The sequence below is a fragment of the Rhipicephalus microplus genome, chromosome X (assembly GCF_043290135.1).
Source record: "Rhipicephalus microplus isolate Deutch F79 chromosome X, USDA_Rmic, whole genome shotgun sequence".
Taxonomy (NCBI): Eukaryota; Metazoa; Arthropoda; class Arachnida; order Ixodida; family Ixodidae; genus Rhipicephalus; species Rhipicephalus microplus.
The window spans coordinates 80,037,239-80,062,674 of NC_134710.1; the positions used below are offsets into that span (position 1 = coordinate 80,037,239).

General features: G+C 45.2%; 1 protein-coding gene across 4 annotated transcripts in view; it reads left to right on the forward strand.

Moving 5' to 3' along the window:
- Nucleotides 1–11,600, forward strand: part of LOC119176154 (protein BANP) — a 71,815-nt gene extending 60,215 nt beyond the window's left edge. For all 4 annotated transcript variants that reach the window (XM_037427302.2, XM_075877201.1, XM_075877203.1 and 1 more), the window contains exons 8-10: nucleotides 1,129–1,264; nucleotides 2,626–2,737; nucleotides 5,542–11,600. In XM_037427302.2, the coding sequence (XP_037283199.2) occupies nucleotides 1,129–1,264; nucleotides 2,626–2,737; nucleotides 5,542–5,703 (410 nt within the window). In that variant the 3' untranslated portion in view covers nucleotides 5,704–11,600. The remainder of the gene's footprint in view (nucleotides 1–1,128; nucleotides 1,265–2,625; nucleotides 2,738–5,541) is intronic.
- Nucleotides 11,601–25,436: the final 13,836 nt, after the last annotated feature.

Sequence of the window (25,436 nt, forward strand, 5' to 3'; positions counted from 1 at the left end):
TTTATGTCGCGTTTTATGCTATAATGTTTGGCTCGCATGTTCTCAGGAGCCTCGACTACTGATTGACAGCGTTTTTTGACCATGCTGAAAAAGTATTAAAAGGACACTGAACAGAAAAATAATTTTGCTTGTCTTGGTATGTCACCCTTGCCATTGAAAGACAGTTCGTAAGCCAGAAAAGGTTAAAAAAGAAAAAAAAAGACACACAGACGGGTGGCAACACTATTTTCATGTTTACACACCAGCTTGCTATCAAATTTTTGACACAATCTACTATGACTTATATAATTGTTCATCACTCAAAGTGGGTTATCAAAGAAGCCAGAATTAACTCTGCAAACTTTGGAAAATTTTTTTTTCTGCCTGAAAAAAAGATGGGAAAAGAAAGACATGACCTTAGCATCAAAGCAAGTGAGAGCAATCTTTTGCCAAGTTAGTTGTTCCAAAGCAAACAACACTAAGCATGAACATGCTCCAAGTTAAGCAATGAAAAACACGTTTGACACTGTTGGAACAAAATATTCTACTTCTGATCAAACTAGTAAAAACGCTATGAGAAAACTGAAGCATTAAGTTCAAAACTTCGATTTTACATTAAAAGTTACAGATTTTCCACAATTCTTGTCAAAAAGAATTTGGTAAGGCTTAAATTGAAATTCTGCTTCCTGCACTCAGTAAAATTTAGCTTTCCCTCTTTAATGAAAAAAGTTTTCAGCGGGGTCAGTGGTTGTTTAATTTAAACATTTTGGATATATTGAAATAGATAACTTGGAATCGGCTTTTAGGCAAACATTTCTCCATAATTCAAAAAAGTTCTAGTGTAGAGTACTGACATTTCTAATAAGGGTTCTTATTAGCTGTCAGGAAAAGAGAGGAAGGGGGCAATAATGTTTAGTATTTTGATGTTTATTTGTATAGGTTTTATTTTCGATTGATTTTCCAATGCATTCTTGGCATTCACCACCTGTAGGTCACTCAGAGGGGAAATATGTTCTTTAATAGCTGTGTATTTAATAGCTCTGTGCAAACAGGCAAGAGTCTATCTGGGCTCATTTTTCTGTGAAAACCTTCTTTTTATTGTACTATAAATGCTCTTAGAGGAAAATAATTGTCTACTGGTCCTTGCAGGTCATCTTGTACATCACTTCGCAATCAATGACCTTGACTGGCATCGAATCAAGCAGAATATGGACTCAAAATGCCGCACAGCATTCAGGCGCAAAAGCCGGGGCATGTCACTTTCAGTCAAGGCATTTCGTGATAGGTATGTGCCTATAAATTTTTGAAAAATGACACTAACTCATTTCGATGGCACCATGCCTCAGAAGGGCTCAGTCATGCATATTTTGCGGTCATTTCTTGCACAATTCTTGGGCTGTTATACCCTGACTGAACCACATAGGCATTAATGGCCAAGGCAGAATGGTTTGTTTGTTTTTCCCAAAATTATGCATGCTTCATTTACCTAACTGGCTTTTTGTTTATTTGTTTTGTTCTTACAAATAGTCAAAATGATGATGGCATGCACTGCTGTACGCAGTTTTGCAAACAAGTAATTTCTTTTCTTCAGACATTGGTCATAAATATGATTAGGTGTGCGAGGTGCTATTGGGTCCACTGGTAACTCTACACCATTAAACATACTGAGGTCCACGACAGGCTTTGATTTATATTTATTGAAAGCATGCATATGCTACATTCGTATCTGTTGCTCTTTGCATTAGGGAGAAAGAATAAATAGGCTGCAGGCGCCAGTTTTGTAAAATAGTGTGCTGAACTAGGTTTTTTGCGCAGCTCTGTCTGGGTTCCTATTTCATGGTATCCTATAGAACTTGAACTCATTTCTGGCTTGCTCTATTCTTTGGCATCTATAAACAGTGCTCTGTCATCAGCAATGGCCCTTTCATTTGTTTGGGAGTGGCTTTTCTAAAGAAAACAGCTACAAGAAAATAGCTCTCCACCCTCTCTCTCTAGTAGTAGCAGTAGTAGTAGTAGTAGTAATTTTATTTCTTTGAAAGCAATAAAAAGGATACAGAAGCAAAAGGTGCTTCATATGCCTGACAAAGGCCTCTGTATCTGTAGTTTGTCACAGATGCACATTTTTTTCATTTTTTTTGCAGATACAACAAGCAACAATACTAACATGTCATGTATCAAATGTGCACTAACAAAAGAGATACAGTAACAAAAAAGCAAGTAACACATAATAAACTTGACATAATACAAATATGCATGCCTTACACACAAAAAAAGAAAAAAGAAATACCGGAACAAACCTGGGTGCATCGTATACCACACTGAAACAACATACTTTCCGAACACTAGTGAATATGTCACGGCCCAATTTTACCTACTCTATGTGACTCGGAAGTGATTATGTCACGGCTCAATTTTACCTGCTCTATGTGACTCAGAATATATAGAAAAAGAGGCTATGCCCCTGATTGTAATCTATCTTTCATGGTTTTGATGAGGCTAGTTAGGAAGCAGAAATATTTATTACATGATGCCCTTTCTTTCAACTTCATTTGCTGTAGTCAGAGTGCTTACTGTTATCGTTCATAATTAAGATTTGAACCAGAGTTTTTGTTTTACTGCTAAATTGCACTTTGCTTTTTGTTACAGAGGTGTGTATCCCTCCACAGTCTCAAATTCTTCGCGTGCAGAAGACCCTACTGAGCAGCTATCACTTCTTTCTGAAGAAGCCCTGCGTGATATTGCCAGCTTACAGCCACAGGTGAGGATGGTTCGCATTCTGTGCCACTCTCATTCACCGGGTAGAGCACCTAACTTTATAGTACAGCATAGGCCCGTAGCCAGGAGTTTTTTTCAAGGGGAGAGGGGGGCACTTGCTGATGGCCTTGGCATTTTGAGAAAAATTTTTTTTTATTGGTGAAAAATGCCTTCTTCAAAATCAAAAGGGCGGATAAAACACCTATTCTGGCTACGGGCCTAGTACAGCACCTTGTAGTGCAGGACGGAGTGCAGATTTCAACTGGCTGCTTTGAATATTGCTGTGATTGTCCTGTACTTTGCTGCATGGAAGCAGTTCCATAAGCTTTTTGTAACAACTTCATCTTCTAGGCTTTTGTGAATATCCGAGTAGTTCTAATATTCAAACGAATATTACTGTATTCGAATTATTTTCAATTCGAATTTAAAATGTTTAAAATTTCGAACAAATATTAGTCCGCATGTAATCTTTGCAAAGGTGGTTTTGCTTCAGTAAAGAGGTGTTATGCTGTGAAAGCACCCATTGAAATGTACCTATACAGTCGAACCCCGCTACAACGAACGCGGCTTCAACAAAATTTCCTCTACAACAAAAAATTCACTGTTCTTTGTCAGCAGTCCATAGGAGTCAATGCATAAATATTGTCACCACAACGAACACTTTTTCTTCTGCCGTCCCGCTTCAATGAAATTTCACAATGCAATTCCAGGCTCAGATATTTATCGCTATACAGGAAACCCATTCTTTAACAATTTGATGCATTTTGAGAACCTGAAAATACTCCCACGAAGTCTAAAACACGCATTGGCACCACCAGAAATGGCCGCTGTTCTTCAAGCATGGGCGCCGTCATTGCTCGATAGCGATGGCAATGAGACTTCGAAGCTGAAGAGATGAATGAGAAGCTGAATGAGATCCGAAGCTGAAGCTCAGTCGCTCAGTTCATGGTTTCCTTCACGCAGCTGCTGCATGGAACTGCGGAGCGATGTCTTTTCCGATTCAAATGCTTATCATTTTATTCGCGCTTGACCAATGTAATACCTAATCAGAGCGGCTGTTCGTTTGCATCATCAACCAAGCCAGCCAGCCATGAGATTTGGATGATAAGAATGGCATGAAATAAAGGAAAAGTCACCGCTTCACGATATTATGCCTCCATCTCGGCGTTGTCGGATACACTTTGACGGCGGACAGCTGCTGGTGTTTACGTGCGAATGCAACTGTTTGGTACGTTTACGAATGCGGTTGTAGGCGTTATTCCAGTGGTTTTCACCATGGTCTCACTATGCATGACTGTAAATTGCGTCGTGACGCTGCTGGGAAAGAATAGGAAGCAGTGGACACTTTTTTCATTTTAAGAACAAACGTTCCTTTGTTTAGCTAGTTCTAGTAAGCTATATTTTTTTCGATATCACAACGAAATTCTCGCTTCAACGAAATATTTTCCGCACCTCGTGAGTTTTGTTGTAGCGAGGTTCGACTATTAGTTTGCATGCAATTTTTTTATAAAGGTGGTTTCACTGCTGTGAATAAGTGCTAAACTGTGAAAACATCTTTCAGGGGAAATCCACACTGTGGTTAAGCTCCACTTCAAAGTTAAAGGAACTTGTTATGCTCATATCGATTTATTAAAGTTTCAAAGCTTTCTATACCAGCTTATACTCTAAGTATAGCAAATTTGAAAACATAACATATTTTACAGGTTATCACTTGCATTCTATGAATCGTCAAATCCTCCTACTATTCAAAGTTGTTTCCACTTCCTTTGAACCAAAAAGAATAACAGTGGCACAGGCCTTGTTTCAATTCTTAAAAAATACTGTGCAGGTTAGTTGGGTCATGAAAAATATGCCTATTTTTCCTTGTAATATGTGATACATATATATGAACACTCTTTGAATTCGATTTAAAATTATTTGACCAAAATCACTATTCGCTTCGAACCTAAAATTCAGTATTCGCACAAGCCTATCATTTTCATCTTGAACTAGCAAAAAAAGCTAAAGGACCTTGCCAGCTTTCCATTGCTTTCCCAATATGCATAATAAAACTTTTGTGAAGAGCTCAAGTATGTACCAAAGCACTTTTGTAAGTTAAGTTGCTTCACTTGCAGAGAGCTATTGCTTTTAAGCTCTTACAGGCTCCACAAAAGTTCATTAGGCTTTTCATAAATAGGGTTCACTATTCTTGGTTTAAACTGAAAAAAAAAAAAAATGAACCAGGTACTTCAAAATATTTTTCGGAAATCAGGCTTTACCTGACAACTTACATGATAGCGAACTTGTGAAGGAACGCTGACTGTGCCCCAACTGCAAAGTCAAAACTGTGCTTGAGCTTGCCACCCAGTATTTTTTAGTTTTTCTCTTATTTGCCTCTATTTTGTCTGTCAATCTGACAAAAGAATTAGTAGAAGGGTGAAAGAAGTCTACAGAGGCCCATGTTTGGTGACAGTAACTAGTATAACTAGGTGACAGTGACCAGGCCGATAAGATTAAAAAGTTTGCAGGTATAACATAGCAGTAGAAAGCACAGGGCCGGGTTAATAGGAACATGGCAGAGGTCTTTGCCCTGCAGTGGGCATAGAGTCAGGCTGATGATGATGAACCGGCTTAGCAAATGGGAAACCTTGTGAATTTGCTCTTGCATGCCTATTTGGCTTTTTTTCCCCCTCAATTGAACAATAATAATTTGAAAAATTACAGCACAAACAAAGAAACCTCTGAATTAGCTGTGATATATGATGCCAGAAACATTTAAGCTGCCCTTTCATCACACACAGCATTACTTGCTACTAATCTTCTACACAGATTATCCACACCGAGCATGGGGACATCCAGGTTGTGCAGGCTACTGTGGAGCAGCTTGCGCAAATGGAACAGAACTCACAGATTCACATTCTTGCCAGCACAGAGGTTCTCAGTGCTGCAGACATCGAGCAAGGCAAAGTTGAAGAGGATCTAGAGCCATGACAGTGTTGAGTCGACAGTGGTCTGACAAATGTTTCATCAGTCCCGGTCTCAGGGAGGAGTGTACTGGTCCACAGTAACTTGCTTACTACTGCTAAGTTGCAATACCAGGAGTCGACAAGTCCGTCCATGGCTCCACTCATCCTGCCTGAGCAGTCTTGGGTGTTCAAATCTGCCTACATGCCCCCCTTTTCAAAAGAAAGGAAACAGCTGCTCAATGACTGATGTAATTTAGTTAGTTATCTAAAAACAGGTGTCCAATCCTATGATGTTTATGCAGCATGACCGACTTGCTCAGCATTGTTGGACTTTATTTTTATTGTTAATTGTACTCATAGTTAGCACAACATCAGTTGTCAGTGCTCTAGTTCACGGAGAACCAATATATGTGTGGTTATGCTTGTTAAGTGTGTTGTAAACGCAGTGAAATCTCGGTAGAACGAACACCAGTTTAACGAAATTTTGAAAAATCTCTCGCCAACTGCTAATAGTTTCAATGTAAAAATATTTCGCTACTACGTACTTCAGAATACCGAACTTTTCAGAATAATGAGCGTTAATTTAGTTTCACGTTATGTTAACAACGCCTCAGTACTACGAACTCATGTTTTGAAATCCGTCGCGACCACTAGCGCGGTACGCAAGCATACGACAAAGCGAACGGACGCCTTTTTTCTCAAAAGTGTCGCAGTTTGTGCTAGTTTGTAGACGACAAAGAGCGCTCATGCCATTCTTGTCTCTGTCGTCGTTCTGTTCTTGCGCTATAACTATCGGGCTTCTCAAAAGACGCGCGACAGTGCGGAGGGAAAAAAAACAACAACAATGAAAGGGCGACTTTCTTTTCTTTCTTTTTATTGAAGCGCCGATGCTGCAGGTTTACAAGCGCAGAGGCGAGAAAAACCAACACCACCTAGACTATTGACAAGGCCCCTCCAGGGAGAGCGTGATGTCACGCTACTTGCCCACCTGCACCCCGGTCGTCGTCGCCACTCGTTCTCGTTATATCTGCTGTGGGCACTTATTGAAAGCCGGTGTTTCTTTTTTTGTTCTTTTTTTGTTCCTGCGCGGTTTGCATTTGTTTACGCCTGCCTTTACACTTTAGTGATCAAACTGTAATAGTTAGAAATGCATTTGTAGAAGTGGTTTTATTAGGATGAAAGGCTAAAACCATCCTACCTCATTTCTTGTTCAAGGTTTTGATTGTTCTCTCAGCTGCCTTTTTTTGTGCGGTGCTTTGGATGGTGTCATTTCGAAGTCTACAAAAGTTGTTCAGAGCGACATTTGTTGCAACACGCACTACATGCCGCACGATAGTCTCAGAGGTATGGCTATTTTCACAAGTCTTTAGCTCAACATCTCCTAGCAGTGATGTGGTAATGGAGCTTACAATGCCACGTTGGTTGTTCGACGCGAGGAACGCCTTTGCATTTTCTCCCTTGGTGAACTTTTCGACAACAAGCGTTGTCACCAGCACCATGTGCACAGTACATGGCTGCGGAAACTTTAAGCTTCCTCTTGACAAGTTGTCAATCATTGTGTTACCTTCCGCATCTATGTTCCTGCTCTCCAGGACGAGCACGCTGCTGCAAAATGCGCATGACAGCTTCTTCAAAGCTGAATGAGCACAATATCCAGCGATATAAGCAACGGCCTCCATGTCATGCTTTGGGTTGGAAATTTCATCAATTGAGATGTGAACAGAGAAGTTATGTTGCGATACTTCTGAGTCACTTTCGCTGCTGATGTCTGGCTGCGGAAGCATCAGCAGCTTTTGCAGACGAATTTTCTTTTCAGACTCCAGAAGCTGCCTCACGGAAACATGATATTGTGCACCAGCAAGCTGACGGTAGCGACCGAAGCGATCTTCAAGAGTGTCAGTTTGAAATTTTCCCAGCAAGACATACTTGAACTTCAGTTTATCTAAACAGTACCGCGACAGCTCAACAAGGGAGTAGCAAGTGAGTCTCAACGCAGAATGTGTTTCCCTTGTCAAGCAGGCATGGCTCATGTTGACGCTGCTCCAAGCATCCAGCCAGTCTACCATGCCACTAAGGAAAACCAGCTGTTGATCCACCGTAGAATTCACTGGATTTTGAAGGGTGTCGTTCAGTCGGCGACCTTTCGAAGAGGTCTTCACGTTGACGATTTTCCACCACGTCGATATGATGTTTATGAAGAGAGCTGTTGAACTGGCACATGTGGTTTCAAGGGCATCGCCACGCGTCTCAAGTGCGTTTGATACAAACGGATTAATGACATTTAACACCAACTTTACATTGTCTCTCCTTAGGTGTTGGATTGATTGCCTTGGAATTTAGCTTGTAGCCAAGCTTGAGAAGCGATGTCTGCTCCAGTGCATACAGCTGCCGTACGGCTTCAAATAATGCTGCTTTCATTCTGGGTGGCCCGTTGGGCAATATTCCTGACAGGCTTACTTCAGGAAAGTAAAAGCATATTCCTTCGTTTTTTTTATTCATCCAGTTGTTCCTGATGCATTTTAGTATGTGCAAAGGGTCTACGACATAAAACAGAGGCCGATTGTTGTCGGCTGGATGAGGATATACAATGCTTACTTCCTGTTTCTCTGAGAAAAACATCATTTTCCGGTTGAGGGAATTGTTGTCGGTAATTACAGCAATGACCCTGAGGCCCATAGATTCCACTTCTAAAATTATTTTCTTGCAGAACTCATGTAGAATTTCGGCGGTCATTTAGCAACAAGAAGAATGTGAAGCACATCTTTGTTTGATGACAAGAGCAACTGAAGCATGAAAACATGAGCGGTTGTGGCTGCCTCTTGAGAATTGGCTGCAGATCCAACTATGCTGCCCCCTTTATAATCAAAGTATGGCTTGATATAAATTTTATCAACCATTAGCGTCACCGTCTTTTCGTGCGGCTGCATGCACTTCACTCTTTCTCGAATGTAGGAGAGGAAGTTCGCTTCGTTTTGCTCTTTCAGTGGATCGCCTCCATACTTGGAACAAACGCGGCGCAGGGTTGAAGGATGGGGTAAAGTCAACATCGACGCTGATCTGGCAAAGTTATAGGCGTGCGGAGATATGGAGTGCAGGATGCTAGAAAACACTAATGTTTCAGCACTGTAGCGACGAATGGGGGCAGCGAGTGCGAGAGCTATTTGCTCATTTAGCAAACGAAACAAAGCACTGTGTTCTTCGGTCGTGTCACTGTCTTGGGACAGTTCATTCAATAAGGAGCCGATATGCTGCAACACTGACGCTGTTTTCGACGGACTTGCAACTTCAGGCGTCTCAGTCATGTGGTTTTCCAGCTGCTGGAGCAGTGAGGACCACGTCCGGATGTCGCGCACTGCGTCTGGAACTGCGCCTCCGCAAGGTAATGAAACCAGCTTGATCATAGCTGCTGAGACTGCAAGTGAGAGATCAGCAAGCACAGTGACGGAAAACCTCACGTGCGGTGAAGGATTATCTTCGATGCGGAGAAACATCACACAACGATCGTCGGCCTTGATGGTTCAGAAATCATTACTGCATACAGCAGAAAGCTTGCCTCTTAAGTGTTCGAAAGAGGACACAGCATTTCTCTCCTCTTCGCTTTTTTTTGCGCATATAGAGTCCTTAATCGCTTTGCTCAAGGCCTCGTCTTCCATTGGAGCTTGTTTCGAGACAGGAGATTCTCGAAAATTGCGATTCGTGCTCAGGTAGGACGGACAGTTCGGAAACACTGATGGTATAGCATCTAACACTAGGTGCACCCTCTCGCTGTCGACTGTCAATGTCCGTCCCGATGCTGTGTCGAAATGTGACAGCTTTGTGATGAAGTCAGCCTCGAGGAAGTGGAGTTCACAGACCTGCGCCAAGCATAACAGTGACTTCATTACTTTCATACGAAACGGGCTAATGGGAACTTTGACACGAGCCTGAGTATTTCTGTTCTATTTTACCGCACTGCCCTACCTGAAGCGCGACAAAACTACCATCACCACTCACGATACTCGCTCCGTTCAACAGTAACAGAGCCAGAACGCCAGTAATGCGATAGAGCCGGTAAGACAACAAACTTCAGCAGTTTCTCACCTTGGAGTGTATGCTTGGTGTGAAATCCTTTCGCGGAATGGTTTTTATCCAAGACTTCTTCCGAGCTTCATCCTTGGGGAATGCGAAAACACGCACTTTGGGACCACTGTCAAAATTGCCGCGGCCTCGGGAACACAACAACGTCCCATGTCGCACTAATCGATGTGTAATCACATACTCACAAATACAACACCAATAAAATAGGACACGGGGGAACGGACGAAGACTCAGAGCAGCGCGATGCAGCACCAAGCCTAACGCAGTCTAACCAGCGAAGCAGGTAGCGATGAAAGGCAAACCTGTCGTGGCTTGTCCGCCGTTCGGGGTTAAAAAGTGCGCGGGGTGACCAACACCACCACCTGAGCGACGCGTCCTCGGCCACTGGACAGTCGGTGATATGCCCGGGGAGGGGTTGAGGCTGCTACCCAGGATCCGGCGAAGGACGACTCTTGCGACGCGTCTCACGAACAAGTAGAAGATGCGTTTAATTTACATATTTGCAAGAGAAGTACATTGCAACGAGAGCGTACAGACGTGCCTTTCCATCACAAGGGCCCAGAGCGAACTCGAGACGAGCGGGCCAGCGAAGTCCAGAGAGAGAGCACAGCGCACTCCCGACACGCTCCTTTTATAGCCGTCCGTGCACGCCGACTGTGTGTCCCAGCGACGCTGATGTGCATTTCCTGCGGCGCACACAGACGCCTCCCGCGTTCCTGCAGGACGCGGACAGCGTTTGACCGTTACGCCGATGAGCGTCCCTTGCAAGCCACCTCCTTGCTGTGCCGGTCATAACATTGGACAACTAGCGTGACGTATGCCGTCTGGAGAGAGGGGTATGAACGGGCCTTGTGAATAGTCTAGGTGGTGTTGGAAAAACACGATAGGGCAAGGCACGGAGGAAGGAAAGGTCCTTTCCTTCCTCCGTGGGGCAAGGTCAGCGAGGCAGAGGAGTACACTGTAGCAGAGGGCAGAGTTGGAGTCGCGGAGCAGGAGACATAGGCGCGGAAAACCCGAGACAGCGAGGGAACAAAAAACGAAACACGAAGAATTTTTTAGCGCTTTTTTTTTCTTCGGAAGAGGCGATGACAGCCGCGACGCTTTCGGTTTATCTCTCTCTCTGTCTCTCTCTCTCTCTCTTTTTTTTTGTCGCTTCTTCATGTGCTCTAAGACTAGGAGGCCTTGTTTGTCAGTCTTGTTCATCTCTTTTCGGTGACTACTTATCGCGTCCGCAAAGCTAGTCGGCGCTCGCGCTGTGATGCTACTACGATGTTCGTTCGTCTCTTCTTGAGACAAAGAAGCGGAATCAGTTTTCGCTAAGCGAGAAAGTGGCGGCAACTGGAAGGCAAAAAGCGGGCTGTTGTGACCAAAGAACCGAATCACACCACAGGAATGTGGATGAGCTGGGGTCATTCGCGCTGCAAAGTTTTTGCTGCATGCATCAAAAAAAAAAAAAAAAACACTAACTTCTTCGAAGTAAACGTGTATTTTCTGGTGTTCACCTTGCATTAGTTTTTTTTTCCTCGTTAAAAATGAGTTCAAGGACCCACCGTTGTAAAGGTAAGTCGTTTTGATTGGTGGAAAATAACTATTTATGGTTATTTTTTGGGTTTTCACAATAAGACAGTTCAAAATAACGAATGAATTGCTGTGGCCCCCTGAAGTTCGTTATACCGAGATTTCACTGTACATGTTTATAGCATATAGAGGATTGAAGCAAGTGTATGTTATTCTTGTTTCAATAACAGAACTAGTCAAACAGGTTAAAATGAAAATAGAAAAGTAACTACACAGTTCATGCGGTAATTTAAACTCATATGTAAATAAACATTTCCCCCCCTGCCATATCAGTATTCAAGTGTGCACAAAAGTCAATATATTTGCGTATCCCAGTTATAGTAGTTTAACAGTCGGCTCTGCAAACATAGTGTCACTTGTGTTTATAGGGTTTTCTAAGAAACATGTCCGAAAACTCTAAAAAAAATGAGGGTATTGGTTGCAGGTGGTGCCAGTACCACGCTTACTGTCTGTTGAAGTCATTATGAGGAGGGGCCTGAATGAAGTCATTTAATTTCTGTTTGTTTAGAATGCCATGTCATGTGTTCTTCAGTGACAGGTAGTTGCAGCACTTGGCCACTGAGTACTCAACCTTGGCAATGAATTATTTTATTTGGCATCCTGGCCTGTATGGGCCAGACACCACACTATCCCGTGATCAAACAGCAGTTCACTTGCCAATAGCTGAATGGCCCTTTGCGTCGTGTACCCAGAGAGATATCCAAACATATTCAAATGGTCGGGGGATACTATTTCAACATTCACACACATGAACTACCACTGTCCAGAGTGACCTGCTACAGTCGTCATTGAACAAGTGCACCCAACACACTCGTGGTTGTGGAAGGCGGTATTTGCTGAACTGACCTTGGCATACCGACTAACGTCCGGTGAGTAGCAATAGCCAGTGCAGCCTTGGGCTCCACCTGCAATCAACCGCTTTTTTTTTTTACAGTCAAAGCTCTTATGAGATCAAAACTCGGGTCTCGCGCAGCGCAGTAGTTGTCCGCCGCCGCCGGTGTTCGTAACCACATCTGGCGAAATTAGCAAAAAAAAAAAAAAAAAAACTTGTATCAATGACACACTGGGGCTTGAAATCGGGTCCGTTGGGTGCCAGCCAAGTATTCTACTACTGAGCCACGCCGGTGCTTGGGACTTGTTGGCAACCTTGCCTTAGGCAGGCTTGGTGTTGGTAAGGCAATCACGTCAATACGACTTATAAAGCATTTTAAAAAAGCAAAAGAACAAACAGTCGTCGCACATTGCGAATAGCGTAATGAGTGAGTCGTCCAATGCTCCAACCCATTACAAAAGCTTGTTTTTGTTCAGCTATTAACTGTGACATAGGCATAGTTCCTCATCGTCGTCAGCCACTGCATGAACAACTGGCACGAGATTCCTCGTAGTAGTTTAGCAGATACCACGCTTCGCAGAAGAATGACGAAAAGTAGCGTAGCGAATGCAGGCCTACTACCTTAACATTTTTATTATTAATGCCGTAGTGGGCATCAAACAAGTGTGCTTGCAGCTGTTACCCACTAGCTTTCGCTGCCACTGTGCTGCGCCATCTGCGCAGGCCTGGCGTTTTTTTTTCTTAGTAATGTTGTATGTGTCTTTCTCTTATGAAAAATAAGGGAGATATGATATTTGTTTTCTGCATTCATCTGCGTAGGCCTGGCATTTTTTTTCTTAGTAATGTTGTATGTGTCTCTCTCTTAAGAAAATGAGGGAGATAGGATATTTGTTTGCTGCCTTTTTAATTACTTTTTATGAAGTGGCAAATATTGAAAGTTGACTAGAGATAATATTTATGGTAGTATTTAAATAAATTACATTAATTAACCTTTTAATTTGTGGAGACAAGCCGTGGGGTGAGAGTGGAGAATTAAATCCCTCATGCAAAAAGCCCTTCACCACTTTGAGGTTTTAGGAAAGCTGGTTATTATTGTTGGGTAATGATTAATTTGGTAATTACTGTGGTATATGAACTTTGACCAAAGTCACTGGCAGAACTGAAGTGCAGATGCGTGAAACTATAGCAGACGACCAGGATGACGTCATGTACTGTTCACGAAAACAACTGTCGTGGTCTTGGGTTCACGTTAAAAAACCCCAGGTGGTCGAAATTTCCGGAGCCCTCCACTACGGCGTCTTTCTTAATCATATGGTGGTTTTGGGACGTTAAACCCCACATATCAATTAACTGTCATGGTATTCTGTATATAGCGCCATGCCTGCTATAAAAAATCAACCTAGCAAAGTCGATCAATAATTGACATAACGACTCTTACTTTTTTGGTGTGTCTGAGGTGAGTATGACAGTAGTTTTCTGCCCCATGTCGGTGTCGATTTCGCCTTCGAAACTGGTCTGAATTCATCACTCTTCTCGAATTGCCAGCGTCTGCTCTTGGGAAATTTATACAATTAGGAACCTAGTCTACACCACCGTCTTCTCTTAAAGGGAACACTCAAATCAATACTGCTGACCCTTTAACGGCATGTGGTTATGAAAACAATCTGCATGAGGTTGTTTTCATAACCATCAGAAAATTCAACCAGCACTAGTCTTATGCATTTGTAAGCTACTATGCCTCTGTAAGATTGTGAAATGTAAACATGCTGTTCCGGCGGCTGCATTTCCGATGGAGGCGGAAATGTTGTAGGCCCGTGTACTCAGATTTGGGTGCACGTTAAAGAACCCCAGGTGGTCAAAAATTTCCGGAGCCCTCCACTACGGCGTCTCTCATAATCAAATGGTGGTTTTGGGACGTTAAACCCCACAAATCAATCAATCAATCAATCATCAAACATGCTGTTCCCTTTATCTGTGGTGGCCTGTGTACAGTGTCAATTTTTATGAAAGGGAACACGGCGACGCGCGGCCTTCGCACTCCGGCGGCTGCTGGCAGCGCGTTCAAGCGGGAGCGAAAGCAACCACAGTCCTTTTTCGCGTCGTCTCGCGGCGAGCAAAACAGCCATTCGTTGCTGATATCGTACGGTAAGATTGCAACCCCTCCCCTTCCAAGGCGATTACCAGTTCTCGCGTAATCGCCTTCAAGGGAGAAGGGGTCGCAATCTTGCCGCTGGTTCCATGTCTACCGTACGATGAGAACTGGACGGCCCAGTGCCTTTTGATGCGAAAGCGCAGCCCGAGACTCTATGAGCACCTGCGTAAGGAAAAGATATTTGTTTTGCCGGGGCGAGCTTGTTTGCAGAAATACGTGCAGTGGTTTAGAGGCAGTTTTAGACTTAAATCGAATATATTTTCTGCCTTGAAAAAGAAGACCAAGGAGACGTTTTCAGCCGCCACGGGGGCCTTGTCATCTACCTGGCGAACTATCTGTTCGCGATTGGCAGTAGCCACATGATACGATTACCCCGGCAGTGTACCCTTAGCATGGTGCTGCATCATACCGAGTCTGATAGGCCGCTAACAAAATAAAATATGATGACGGCTGAGCGGTGTGAATAGCAGTTGACTAGATCGAGGTCGAGTAATATCACTGCGTTGGAAGCAAAACGAAACGGCTGGGACGAAGACTGAAAAAAAAAAAAAAAGCAAGCGCTGTTGCTCAGTTCCGTGTGGCGCGTTTTTTTAAAGCAGTAAGATGTACCAAGTGGCAGCCAGTTGCGGCGACACCGTTAATCGGGAAAATATACTGCGAACGTGCTCGTGTAGCTGTGAAAAATCGGGAGTTTTATTGTTCGTGATCGAAATTGCCGTGAGCCAATCTTACGGCACGATTTCTCGCATCTAATATGTCAGCCTTGGCTTATTATTTTTAAAGGCAGCTTTCGTATGTCGTAGTACATTCAATGTGGCTCCTCGTATTTGGCCTTGGTTGTTATAAGCACGGAATCGCGAAAACAAGCAGACGACTCGAGGTATGTGCGTGTGAAACGCTTCGTCGTTTTGTCATTGCGAACCAGCAGAGGATTATCTTGGGGCAGTTATTTGGCACTAAGATCTTTTCCCGTCTTGTGAAGTCTCTTGTCAAGTGTGTTAAAAACAATGAAAAAGACCGGATTCGCCGCAGAAAGTGCTCTGCTATGCTACTCATAGCGCAGGCAGTACAGGTGTTCTGTGGCGCAGGAGCCGCCGACGCGCGGCGGACGGTGGATAGATGGATTGATATGGCTGTACCCTTTAGATCGGGCGGCGGCTAACGCCATCTAGCCGTAGCAGAAAACGGCCGTAGTTCTTAGTGAGGAAAAACTAAATTTATCTTCTTTCTTTTAATGGCGAAGTTAAGCACCGGCACTTTGCAGTGAAGATTTTAATTTTCATTCGTACCTTGATTGTAGCCACCAATCGATAACCTCTTTCTAGTTGATTCTACCCGCTTAATGTCTATTTTGCCCCCCCCCCCCCCCCTTGCCCTAAAACCCAGTGCTTTGAAAAACTCTGTGCCATCATCCTGAACTACAGAATGCAGCCCTTTACAGAACACTGTGAAGTGTTCGGCAGTTTCCTCCTCCTCTGCAAGGGGCAGACACTGCATACTGTGTCTGCCCCTTCGTATTTGGCCCGATATGTCTTGCTTCGTAATACTCCCGTCCTGGCCTCAAACAGTAGAGAACTACCCCGAATATTGTCATAGATCCTCTCCTTGGCAATTTCCTGCTTAAATGTTCGATAGATCTCTAGTGCGGACTTCTTAATTATGCCAATTCTCCACATATCGGTCTCCGTTTCCTTCACCTTCTTCTTAACCGAAAGTTCTTTTTGGTTTGGCCCCCTGCTCTTTTCTAAGTATTTACCGTCAATTTACTGGTGCGTTTTCTCCATTTTGTATCGACATTCCTCATGTACATGTAGCTGAAAACCTTGCTAGCCCAAAGCTCCTCCCCCATTTCTCTCAACCGCTTCTCAAATTTTATCTTGCTGCTAGCTTCCCTGCCCTCGAATGATGTCCATCCCATATCACCTTGTACTCCCTGATTTGGTGTAATCCTGTGAGCTCCTAAAGCAAGCCTACCGATTCCACGTTGCTTAATTTCTAATCTTTCTTGAATCTTTGGTCTCACGCACAAGACCGCATTGCCGAAAGTCAGACCAGGAACCATATGACACATTTCCAAATTCCTCTCACATCGTACCTATTGTAATTCCCCAGTGCCCCATTCTTCATCACCGCTGCGTTCCTGTTTGCTTTAGTCGTTACGTATATTTCGTGTTCCCTTATGTACTCGGTCCCATTGCTTATTCTTAGAGAGCGGTAGTGCCACCATGCGGTGACTGTGGGAAGGCATCAGCGCGGGGGCCACGCGAGAGCGCGTGCTCAGCGCGTGCGTGAAAACCGCTGCGCCGCCTTTATTTGAACAACAAAATGCAACAACCCTCTTGCGAAAATATAAGTAAATACAGTATTAACACTTCAGAATCAGAACTGCTCGGATTCAAGCACAAATTGTTGAGCTTAGCAATCAAAATGGTTGCAAATGTTGCAACGATTGCAAATATTGCAGTGTTGCAAAAATGATACCTCACATACCGTGCGTGATCCTTAAAAAAAGACTTGAAGTAACATTACTTTGGCGACGATAATATTGAGTACGTGGTGACTACACTCGGTATCACAATGGCAATGAAGTAAGTACAGTATTAACATATCAGAATCACAAATGCTCAGATTCAAGCTTTGTGGACTTCAGCGATCGTGAAAGATGACGCAATGTCTTTCAGAAATGACGCTGTTTCCACGCGAATTGCGTGACGTTTCCTAAAATGACTAGAAACAACCCTTTGGGTGACAAGAGATAAATACGGTATGAGTACACTCAAAGGATTCAAGTATAAATTGTAGAGTTCACTTTCGCGATCATTTCTTGCGGGATGACAAAGTACGAACAGTTAATATTCCGGAGTCGCAGTCCGAACTTGATCTTGAGAATTGAAACAAGCACTTCATCGGACATCCGATTTCTGATGTCGTTCTTGGTTAGTATTATAACGCTTGAGAACACTCGTTCAGCTTCAGCATTAGATATGGGTATACAAGGAAAATAACTTCTATTGCCCCTGTGGCAATTATAGGATTCGAGCCAGACGGGTCATTAATTGTAGCTATGTACTTTGGTCCAAAACTCCAGAAGGGGTTCGTCTGAAGCGGTGCCAACAAGTTTCTGCAGGTACCTTAGCTCACGTTCGAGCTGGTGTTTCGAGCATGCAAAAACACCGGTTGGCCGATCCTCTAAGGTTTCCATGGCGCGTGGGCCAAGGATCGATTGTGGACTTATGGCCCTGAACTTTCTGAGCAGCGAAGTGGCATTCGGCAACCGTATCTGTAGATCAAAGGTACAGAGCTTGATGAAGGTAAAACAGCGCTGCTTCATGGCTTGTTTCTCGCGCGAAATGAGTTGTGTTCTCTGAAGATGCTCAGAAAAGGTCATGCCGATCCTATGATCTTCCAAACTTACAAAAACTGATTCAAAGTTCATAGAATCGAAATCACCGAGGCTGCCTTCATGCTGACGTAACACAGACGGCTTAATTACCCTTGTCAGAGGGCTCTTAAAAAGCCTTTCCAGCTCCTCAAGCGGGTAGTCATCCTGACCTTGGAAAAGTCTGTTCGCTCTTTTCAAATCCGCAAGGATGGGAGCGAGAAACGTAAGGTACGCCAGGTTCCTTTCGTCCTCATACATGTCCTTCAGGAGCCTCACGTTGTAGATTTCATCCGAAACTGTAGCGAAGTGAAGTCTCAGGGCCTCGTACTGGGAAACTGTACGTCATAATGTAAGAATTTAGTGCAACCTTGGCTCTCGCAAACACTCGCACATCCACCCGAGTAACACGAAACGCAGCGCTCCCTACCAACTGTTTATTGCTCCTATATGACCTTCCTATATACGTACACATGGATGCGCAAAGGCAATAATTAACAGAGCAGCGCATGTGGAAAGCAAACAGCACGTGCGGTATATAGAGCTGCCACACAATAAGGAACAAGTAAAAAAAAATATGAACACGGAAAGCAGATAAACCAGCTGGAATCACTAAATACTTGCCTCGAGGAAAGATATTTCCTGTTGATGCAACACCAAAGACGGCTCGCTGACACAAATATCCTTATTTTTTTTTCTTTCAATAAATTATGTATACTCCATTCCTTTATCCTGCGGTAACGTGTAGATTGGCATTACCGAGAGATGCCTCAATGACTGGCTTAGGGAGCATGCGCTAAAGGTCAAGAAAAACGAAGTACGCACATTTTGTGTCACATATTGCCGCATGTGGGTGTGAACCACGATTCACTGATACGAAGGTTCTTGGAAGAAGCTTGAATTTATCTGCACGTCCGGAAGCATATTTTATAAGCACCAGTATAATCACGTGCTAGCACACGACGAAAGTTGGTGCGCGCAGTGAAACGACGTGGATTAATACGTCAGCGGGGTCATGGTGGAGTGTGCTCGCTTTGCGAGCTCGTCCCCTGCTGCGATACCAACATGGTATGGGAGCCACTGCAATACAACGTCGCAACCACTCTCCCGAAGGAGTTTCTGATCGATGCGCTGGGCGAGCAGAAGGCCAGAGTCCTTCCTCGCGAGCTGGCGCGAGGTTCGTTTGGAGTCGCAGAAAATAGCTGCGCTCGTGACAGCCGTAGTCTCGGAGGAGATCAACAGCCAGCTCCAGACCCACCAGTTTGACTATAGTGAAAAAAGGTGGTGGTGGTAGTGGTTAGAAAGAAGAGGAAAAAGGCACCTAATTTCCGTCTGCCTTCAGGCGACACGGCGCAGTGCCTTATAGGGGTGGGGAGAAGGAGGTATAAAAAGAATAGAAGGAAAATAGACGAAGAAGTAGACAGGCAAGCGATGGAAAAAGAAGGAGATAGGAAAGTGGGGATCCGGTCGAAGCAGTCCAATGGCGGGGCGCCACAATGCGAGAGCTGCACGGCGTCAGGAGACCGCGGAGGGCGAACCAGTCGGTGGGAGCTACGCTGGCGTCGGAGATCGCGAGGGCACAACCGTCCAGCTTGAAATCCTGCGAGCGAATCCTGAAAAAAAAAAAAGCCGAGTAGCTCAGGCGTCGCTGGAGTTCAGTGCCCAGCTCAGGGGCAACGCATGCTGCAGTAGCGGAGCGGGCCTGCAAGAAAGAGAGAAGTGGTTATAAGAGGGAAAAGAAGAGAAAATTGAGCCCCTTAACTGTCTGCATCAGGGTGCGACACCTCAACAGTAGCTCACAAGAGATGGGGTGAGGAGGGATTGAAAGGATAGCATTAAAGGTAGAGAGAGAGAGAGAGATGTTCTAAGCCAGCAAGCGAGGACATATCAAGGGGATAGGAGATATAGGAAAGATGGAAACATGGTCACAGGAGTCCGAGGACGGGGCATCACTTGCGAGAGCTTTTGTCGTCGTCAGGAGATGGCGTAGAGCAAGTCCAGTAGGTCAGAGCTACGCTGTCGTTGGAGATCGGCGTCAGGAGAGGACGTAGGGCCAGCCCAGTCGACCAGAGCTACGCTGACGTCGTAGATCGCGAGGGCACAACTGGTCGGCACGGGATCCAGCGAGCGAACTCCGCAAGAAATCCGTCGGAGAAGACGTGGGTCCTGCCGGCAATTCCTCGTGAATCCGCGCTGCGGCTTCCTGTGCGATAGCACAACGGGGAGGGTTTTGCTTAGAGCGGACACCAAGGAGCTCGAGGGAAACTCGCCGGGCTCGCATCAATGAAGGGCGGGCCAGCATGCAGGGGCCATCGGCTCGTCAAGCACCACACTTTTCGTAAAGTCGAGGATTCGGCCAACGCGGGAGTAGGGGCTGCACGGAGTCGCACGAGGAGAGGGCCAGCGTGCGGGGCCTGCTATAGCCGCTTTATGTGGTACAGGCCGCGCGTATCAGCTGGTAGTGAAACAGTTCACGCGCGAGCTACCGCAAGTGTTTTTGACACACAAGAACTGCGAGGAAGTGCCCCGCCGCCGTGGTCTAGTGGCTAAGGCACTCGGCTGCTGGCCCGCAGGTTGCGGGATCGAATCCCGGCTGCGGCAGCTGCATTTCCGATGGAGGCGGAAATATTGTAGGCCCGTGTGCTCAGACATGGGCGAACGCTAAAGAACCCCAGGTGGTCGAAATTTCCGGAGCCCTCCAGTACGGCGTCTCTCATAATCATATGGTGGTTTTGGGACGTTAAACGCCATATATCAATCAAGAACTGCGAGGAAATCCGTGGTATATACGCGGATCACTCGGAGGTAATGGCGTTCCATTGCCACCACTGCACCTCATCAACACTCTATTCACGTGTCCCGTTAATTAGGGTGGCAATCGCCGGGCTGTTTCCAAGGGCGGACGTATCGGCCCCCAGAACGCACGGACAATTTAGAATGGGTCCTTTTGATGCACCAGCGAACGCCGGCTGTGGTCCAAAGAATGAAGCCGACCGAGAGTTGATAACAGAAATATATTCTCAGATAAGGCAGAACAAACAACGCACAAACAAGCGCACTCGGCTGTTATCAAATACTATACGACACCGGTCACACGATACTCGAATACACTCAAGACAACGGGCACAAACAACAACATGGCAAGTTAGGCCACTTTGATTACGTTCAGAATTGAAAATTTTGTTGAAGCACACACACAAACAAGCAGACGGACAGAAGAGGCTGACGACAAAGACAGCGCTTGCTGTCCTTGTCAGATAACGTCGCATGGCAGGTAACGTCGAATAAATATATGTACCACCAGACTAATTGCCGTTTATTGCCACAGCTTCATACTTGTACTGCCCTTTTACCAGTGGCGTAACTAGATAGGACGGCGCTCATGGCAAATATATTTCCGCGCCCCTCAGGATGCTATAATGAGTGAATATTTTTCTATTATTGTTTTGCATGAAAAAAAGCTATTTGGCTGTTTTGGGCAAGCAAATGAATGATCTCTTTATTGATCAAATATTCACTATAGTGGACTATCTCCTTGTTCGTATTCAAGTTTATGAAAATCATTAAAATAAATAGGTCAACGTAAGCCTGTTTGCACCTATAGCACGATTTTGATCATGAACGTATACATGTCCAGGGTCGTAGACAAAATCTTTCTTTTGGGTTCTGTCTTCGCTTTATTTGTGGTCTGACATCTGTTTGTATGTGTGCGAATATATACACATGTAAACAAATGTAATGTTATCGGCGCAGTGGGAGGTATACCTCCCTAACCTCCTTCCAGCTTCGCCACTGAGCTTATCGCCTGAAATGTTCGTTTTCTCTTGGCTTGGTCCAAACCTGTTTTGGTTCTTTAACACACATATAGCCCTAGTAGAAATTGGAAAGGAAAAGCGCTGTCCATAGTCTTGTTGCTGAAGAGTTGCGATCGAGAAGCTCTTTACCAACTCATCAGACACGTCAGTCTCTATGCTTACGGCGACCTTTCGTAGGCCGACGTGGGGAGGAAAGGACGAAATGAAAAAGCCAAGTATAAACTGTCCTGCAATGTTTCATTCTTTTTGAAATCAAAAACTTCTTCACATATTAATAACAACATCTGGGGTTTAACGTCCGAGAACCGTGATTTGATTATGAGAAATGCCGTAGTGAAGGGCCCCAGAAATTCCGACCACCTGGAGTTCTTTAATGAGCACCTAAATCTAAGTACACCGGCCTCAAGCGTGTTCGTCTCCATAGAAAATGAAGCCGCCGCAGTCAGGATTCGATCCCTTGACCTTCGGGTTAGCAGTCGAGTGCCACAACCACTAGACCACTGCGGCGGGGGGCGTTCGCATTAAGGCTGGGGCACACCGGCGGCTAGCAGTGGTCGCGCCACCATTTGCGACTGGCAACCAAAATGCGACTGATGTTCTCACCGACAGAGGCTGCATGCGAGCGACCGGAAGTCGCAATAGCGGACAGTCACGTCCGGATCTCGTCATCAGTGAGAACTCTGGAGACCGGCGCCGATCAGCTGATCGCCGCCAGCTGAGTCAGCCGAGCAAACCGAGCGCGCCGCATTTATTGTTTTTATTCGTTCTCGCCAGCGCAATGAAAAAACAAACAACAAAAACTGAGCATTGCTAATTGGTTCCAGCAGCTTTGCGACTGCAGTCGCGCGACTGAAAAATCGGTCAGGAAGCGACTAGCCAAAGCAGTCGCTTTGCGACCATTCGCGACTGTTTGCGACCAGTCGCAAATGGTCGCCTGACCGCTGCTAGTAGTCGCCGGTGTGCACCAGCCTTTATACTGCTTTGTTTCATAAAATTGTGTCACCTCTCCTCCTCTTTCTCTGTGTACCGGTACTTTCCCCACGGCAATTTTTCCGATTAGGATGCATATAAGATGGGCTTGACTATGAGAAATTATGAACCCGAGTATTTTTTGGAAGCCTTCGAGGTGTTTGCGTCTTCACGTAGAAAAGGAGTGTAACGTGAGAGCTCATGGTCACTCCCCAAATTAACATTTGCGCTCCTAATTTGCCGACAAAGTCGCCTTCTCGGAAACGCTTGCATCACGTGATCATTATGTCGTAGCATATGCCGACTGCCATGCCCGTGTCTCCAGTGGTGGGCCTCGTGCATAATAGCACTAAAGAATCAAAGGAAGTGGAACTGCAATGGCAAATTATCCTATTGTGATCACATTCATGCCATTATTCCTGTGAACTCAGGTTGAACAAGGGACAAAATTGCGATAAAGGATTCGTAATGATAGTGTCAAAGTAAGTGTGAACAGCGGTAAGTATTAAAAATCATATGGTGCGCGCCCTCCAGTCACCACCGTTGATAGGCGCGCAACAGACCTATTTCGCATCACTGCACATCTCCACGGCGATGGCTGCGCGGGACACACTTGACTATTGCTAATGCTTGGCGCTGTTCGCGTTCCATTTCATGCCGATAATACCAACATCTCTTCACGTTTTTCGTAATGACCACAAACGCAGTCCAGCCGTGCTTTGCCGAGAGTTAGTCATCTTGATATCTTCCTCATTTGTTTTGTTTTCTTGCTTCTGCCGGTGAGCACGTTGGCAATAACAGCATCCAGGTGTGATCTGACTCATGTGATGTTGACATCGTTTATATGAGCCAGCCCCGCAGCAATTCCGCGTCAGATTTCACACGTGTTCTGCCACTGTGCTACTGGAAACTATATCTTCGACGGTTTTGATCTCATGTTACATTTCTTCTCACTGGTACCCTCGCACCTGCTCTTCGGATGCGTGAAGCATTACAGGGGCAGATTGAGTAGATAACCTTGCATGGCTGTGCTTTCACTGCTCCGCCGCAATTCTCTTCACGGCACGCAGCCTCGGCTCGAGTTCTACAAAACGAGAACGCCCTTAAAGGAAAACTTAAACACGCGTGTACATAAACAGTATTCGGCAGTCGGACGCGTCGCTTATGTCATCGACGAAAACGACGGAGCCGGGCTTCATTTGCAGAAGGAGCTGCTGCCACCGCGAGTGCACGGGGGATCAATGTAAAGTCACTGAAATGCAATCCTGCATCCATGATGAGATCTTTGCTGTGAGGTTCGAAATCTGCGACCACATCCATTGCTGCAATCATGAAAGCCACGACTTCATTGCACCAAGGCCAAGCAGAGGTCAATGGAACGCGTGGTGACGGGTGATGGCGCTTTCTAATTCGCTATGAGCAATCAGATTTGTGACGATATCCATTCACCACGGAGTCTGAGGCGAGACGCATTTAGTAAGAGATATTCGACCTCCGCTTTATCTCTTTGGTAACTTATCTTTTCACACCCAACCAAAACTGCACGCATTCTTCAATGCCCCTGCTCATTCCCTAGATGACCGAAATAATCCCAGATGCTCCCTACCGGGCAGCAGAAATTAGGCGCTTTCTTCTTCTTCTAACGACTACCACCACCATCAACAGGGGCGTAGTCACAAATAATTTTTCTTGGGGGGGGGGGGGGTAACCATATTTTATGTAAGTTTGTGCGTGCGTTTTCATGTTTGCGTGTATGTATACGCAAGCAAAATAAAAAAAATTGGGGTGGGGAGGGGTTTGAACACCCACCTCCCAGGCTCGGTCACTGGTGGACTCAGCGGTACATTCTACGTTAGCAGATCTGGAGGAAAGTGCACTCCTTTGGTATGTGCACACTGTGAGTTAGCGTTGAAGGCACACATATGTCTTAACGTAGATGGCACGGAATGAGACACATATGGTTGCGATGGTAGCGCAACAGTCGCGAAGATTGAAATGTTGTCTTGGATGGCTTATTTTGTTAAGGATGGTAGGTAACGTCGCTTCACACAATACGTCCGCAAGGGAAGCTTCCCGCTTCGCTCCAAAGGCACGTCGGGGACGTGGAGTGAGAACGCGTCGTAAATGTACACGATCACCCTAGCTGGAATTTTTTTTTTCCGTGGAAGAGGGAAGGGGAGGTCGATTTTGTGGCTCAACCATACTTATGTGTTTTCGCGCGTGCTTTCGTAGGTGCAATGTGGCATAAGCAACGACGAACTTGTCAAATTCACGTTTACACTGGGCAAGCACAGTGCCGATGCCGACACCGCAAGTGTCCTTGTTTCATTTGGAGCTCTCTCAGCTTTCCTGTCATAATAAACTGCACTCTCTCTGTCTCTCCCTTGGGGCGAGCAGATCGAAATTTCGCAACATAGGTGAGACGACTCAAGAATGCATACAGCGGAGTTTGCTGTATGCATCGCCACATGTGATGACCGCGCTCAAAGGTCGCGGCCGCTGCGGAGGTCAGTCAGAGGCACTTTAATTGTGGGAAGCTGCGAATGAAACCTACAAAATAAAATCAAAGGCACAGAAAGCTGCGAACCCATTTATTGTCAGTTTGGGAAATGCAGCAACAGCACGAAGTGTCGTATCCGGAAGTGCGTCATCTCGGACGAAGACAGGGCCCAGAATAAACCGCTTTCGAGCGCCAAGGCCATTGGAGCTGAGGATATAGCTTCGACCTTTTGTATATACATAGAACAAAACGTTGTCTGAAAAGATTACAGCACCATCCAGGGCAAAGATTCATCTGCCACCTAAGCTTAATTAGGTAATTAACCAAATCATCAATATAGTTGGCTCAGTCTTAACTAGTATTAGACAAAGCTCCGCACATCTTACCTTGCGCGGCATGGCTAGATACAAGAATTTCAACTCGGCTTGACTATGGTTTATTACAGAGTGATTTCAT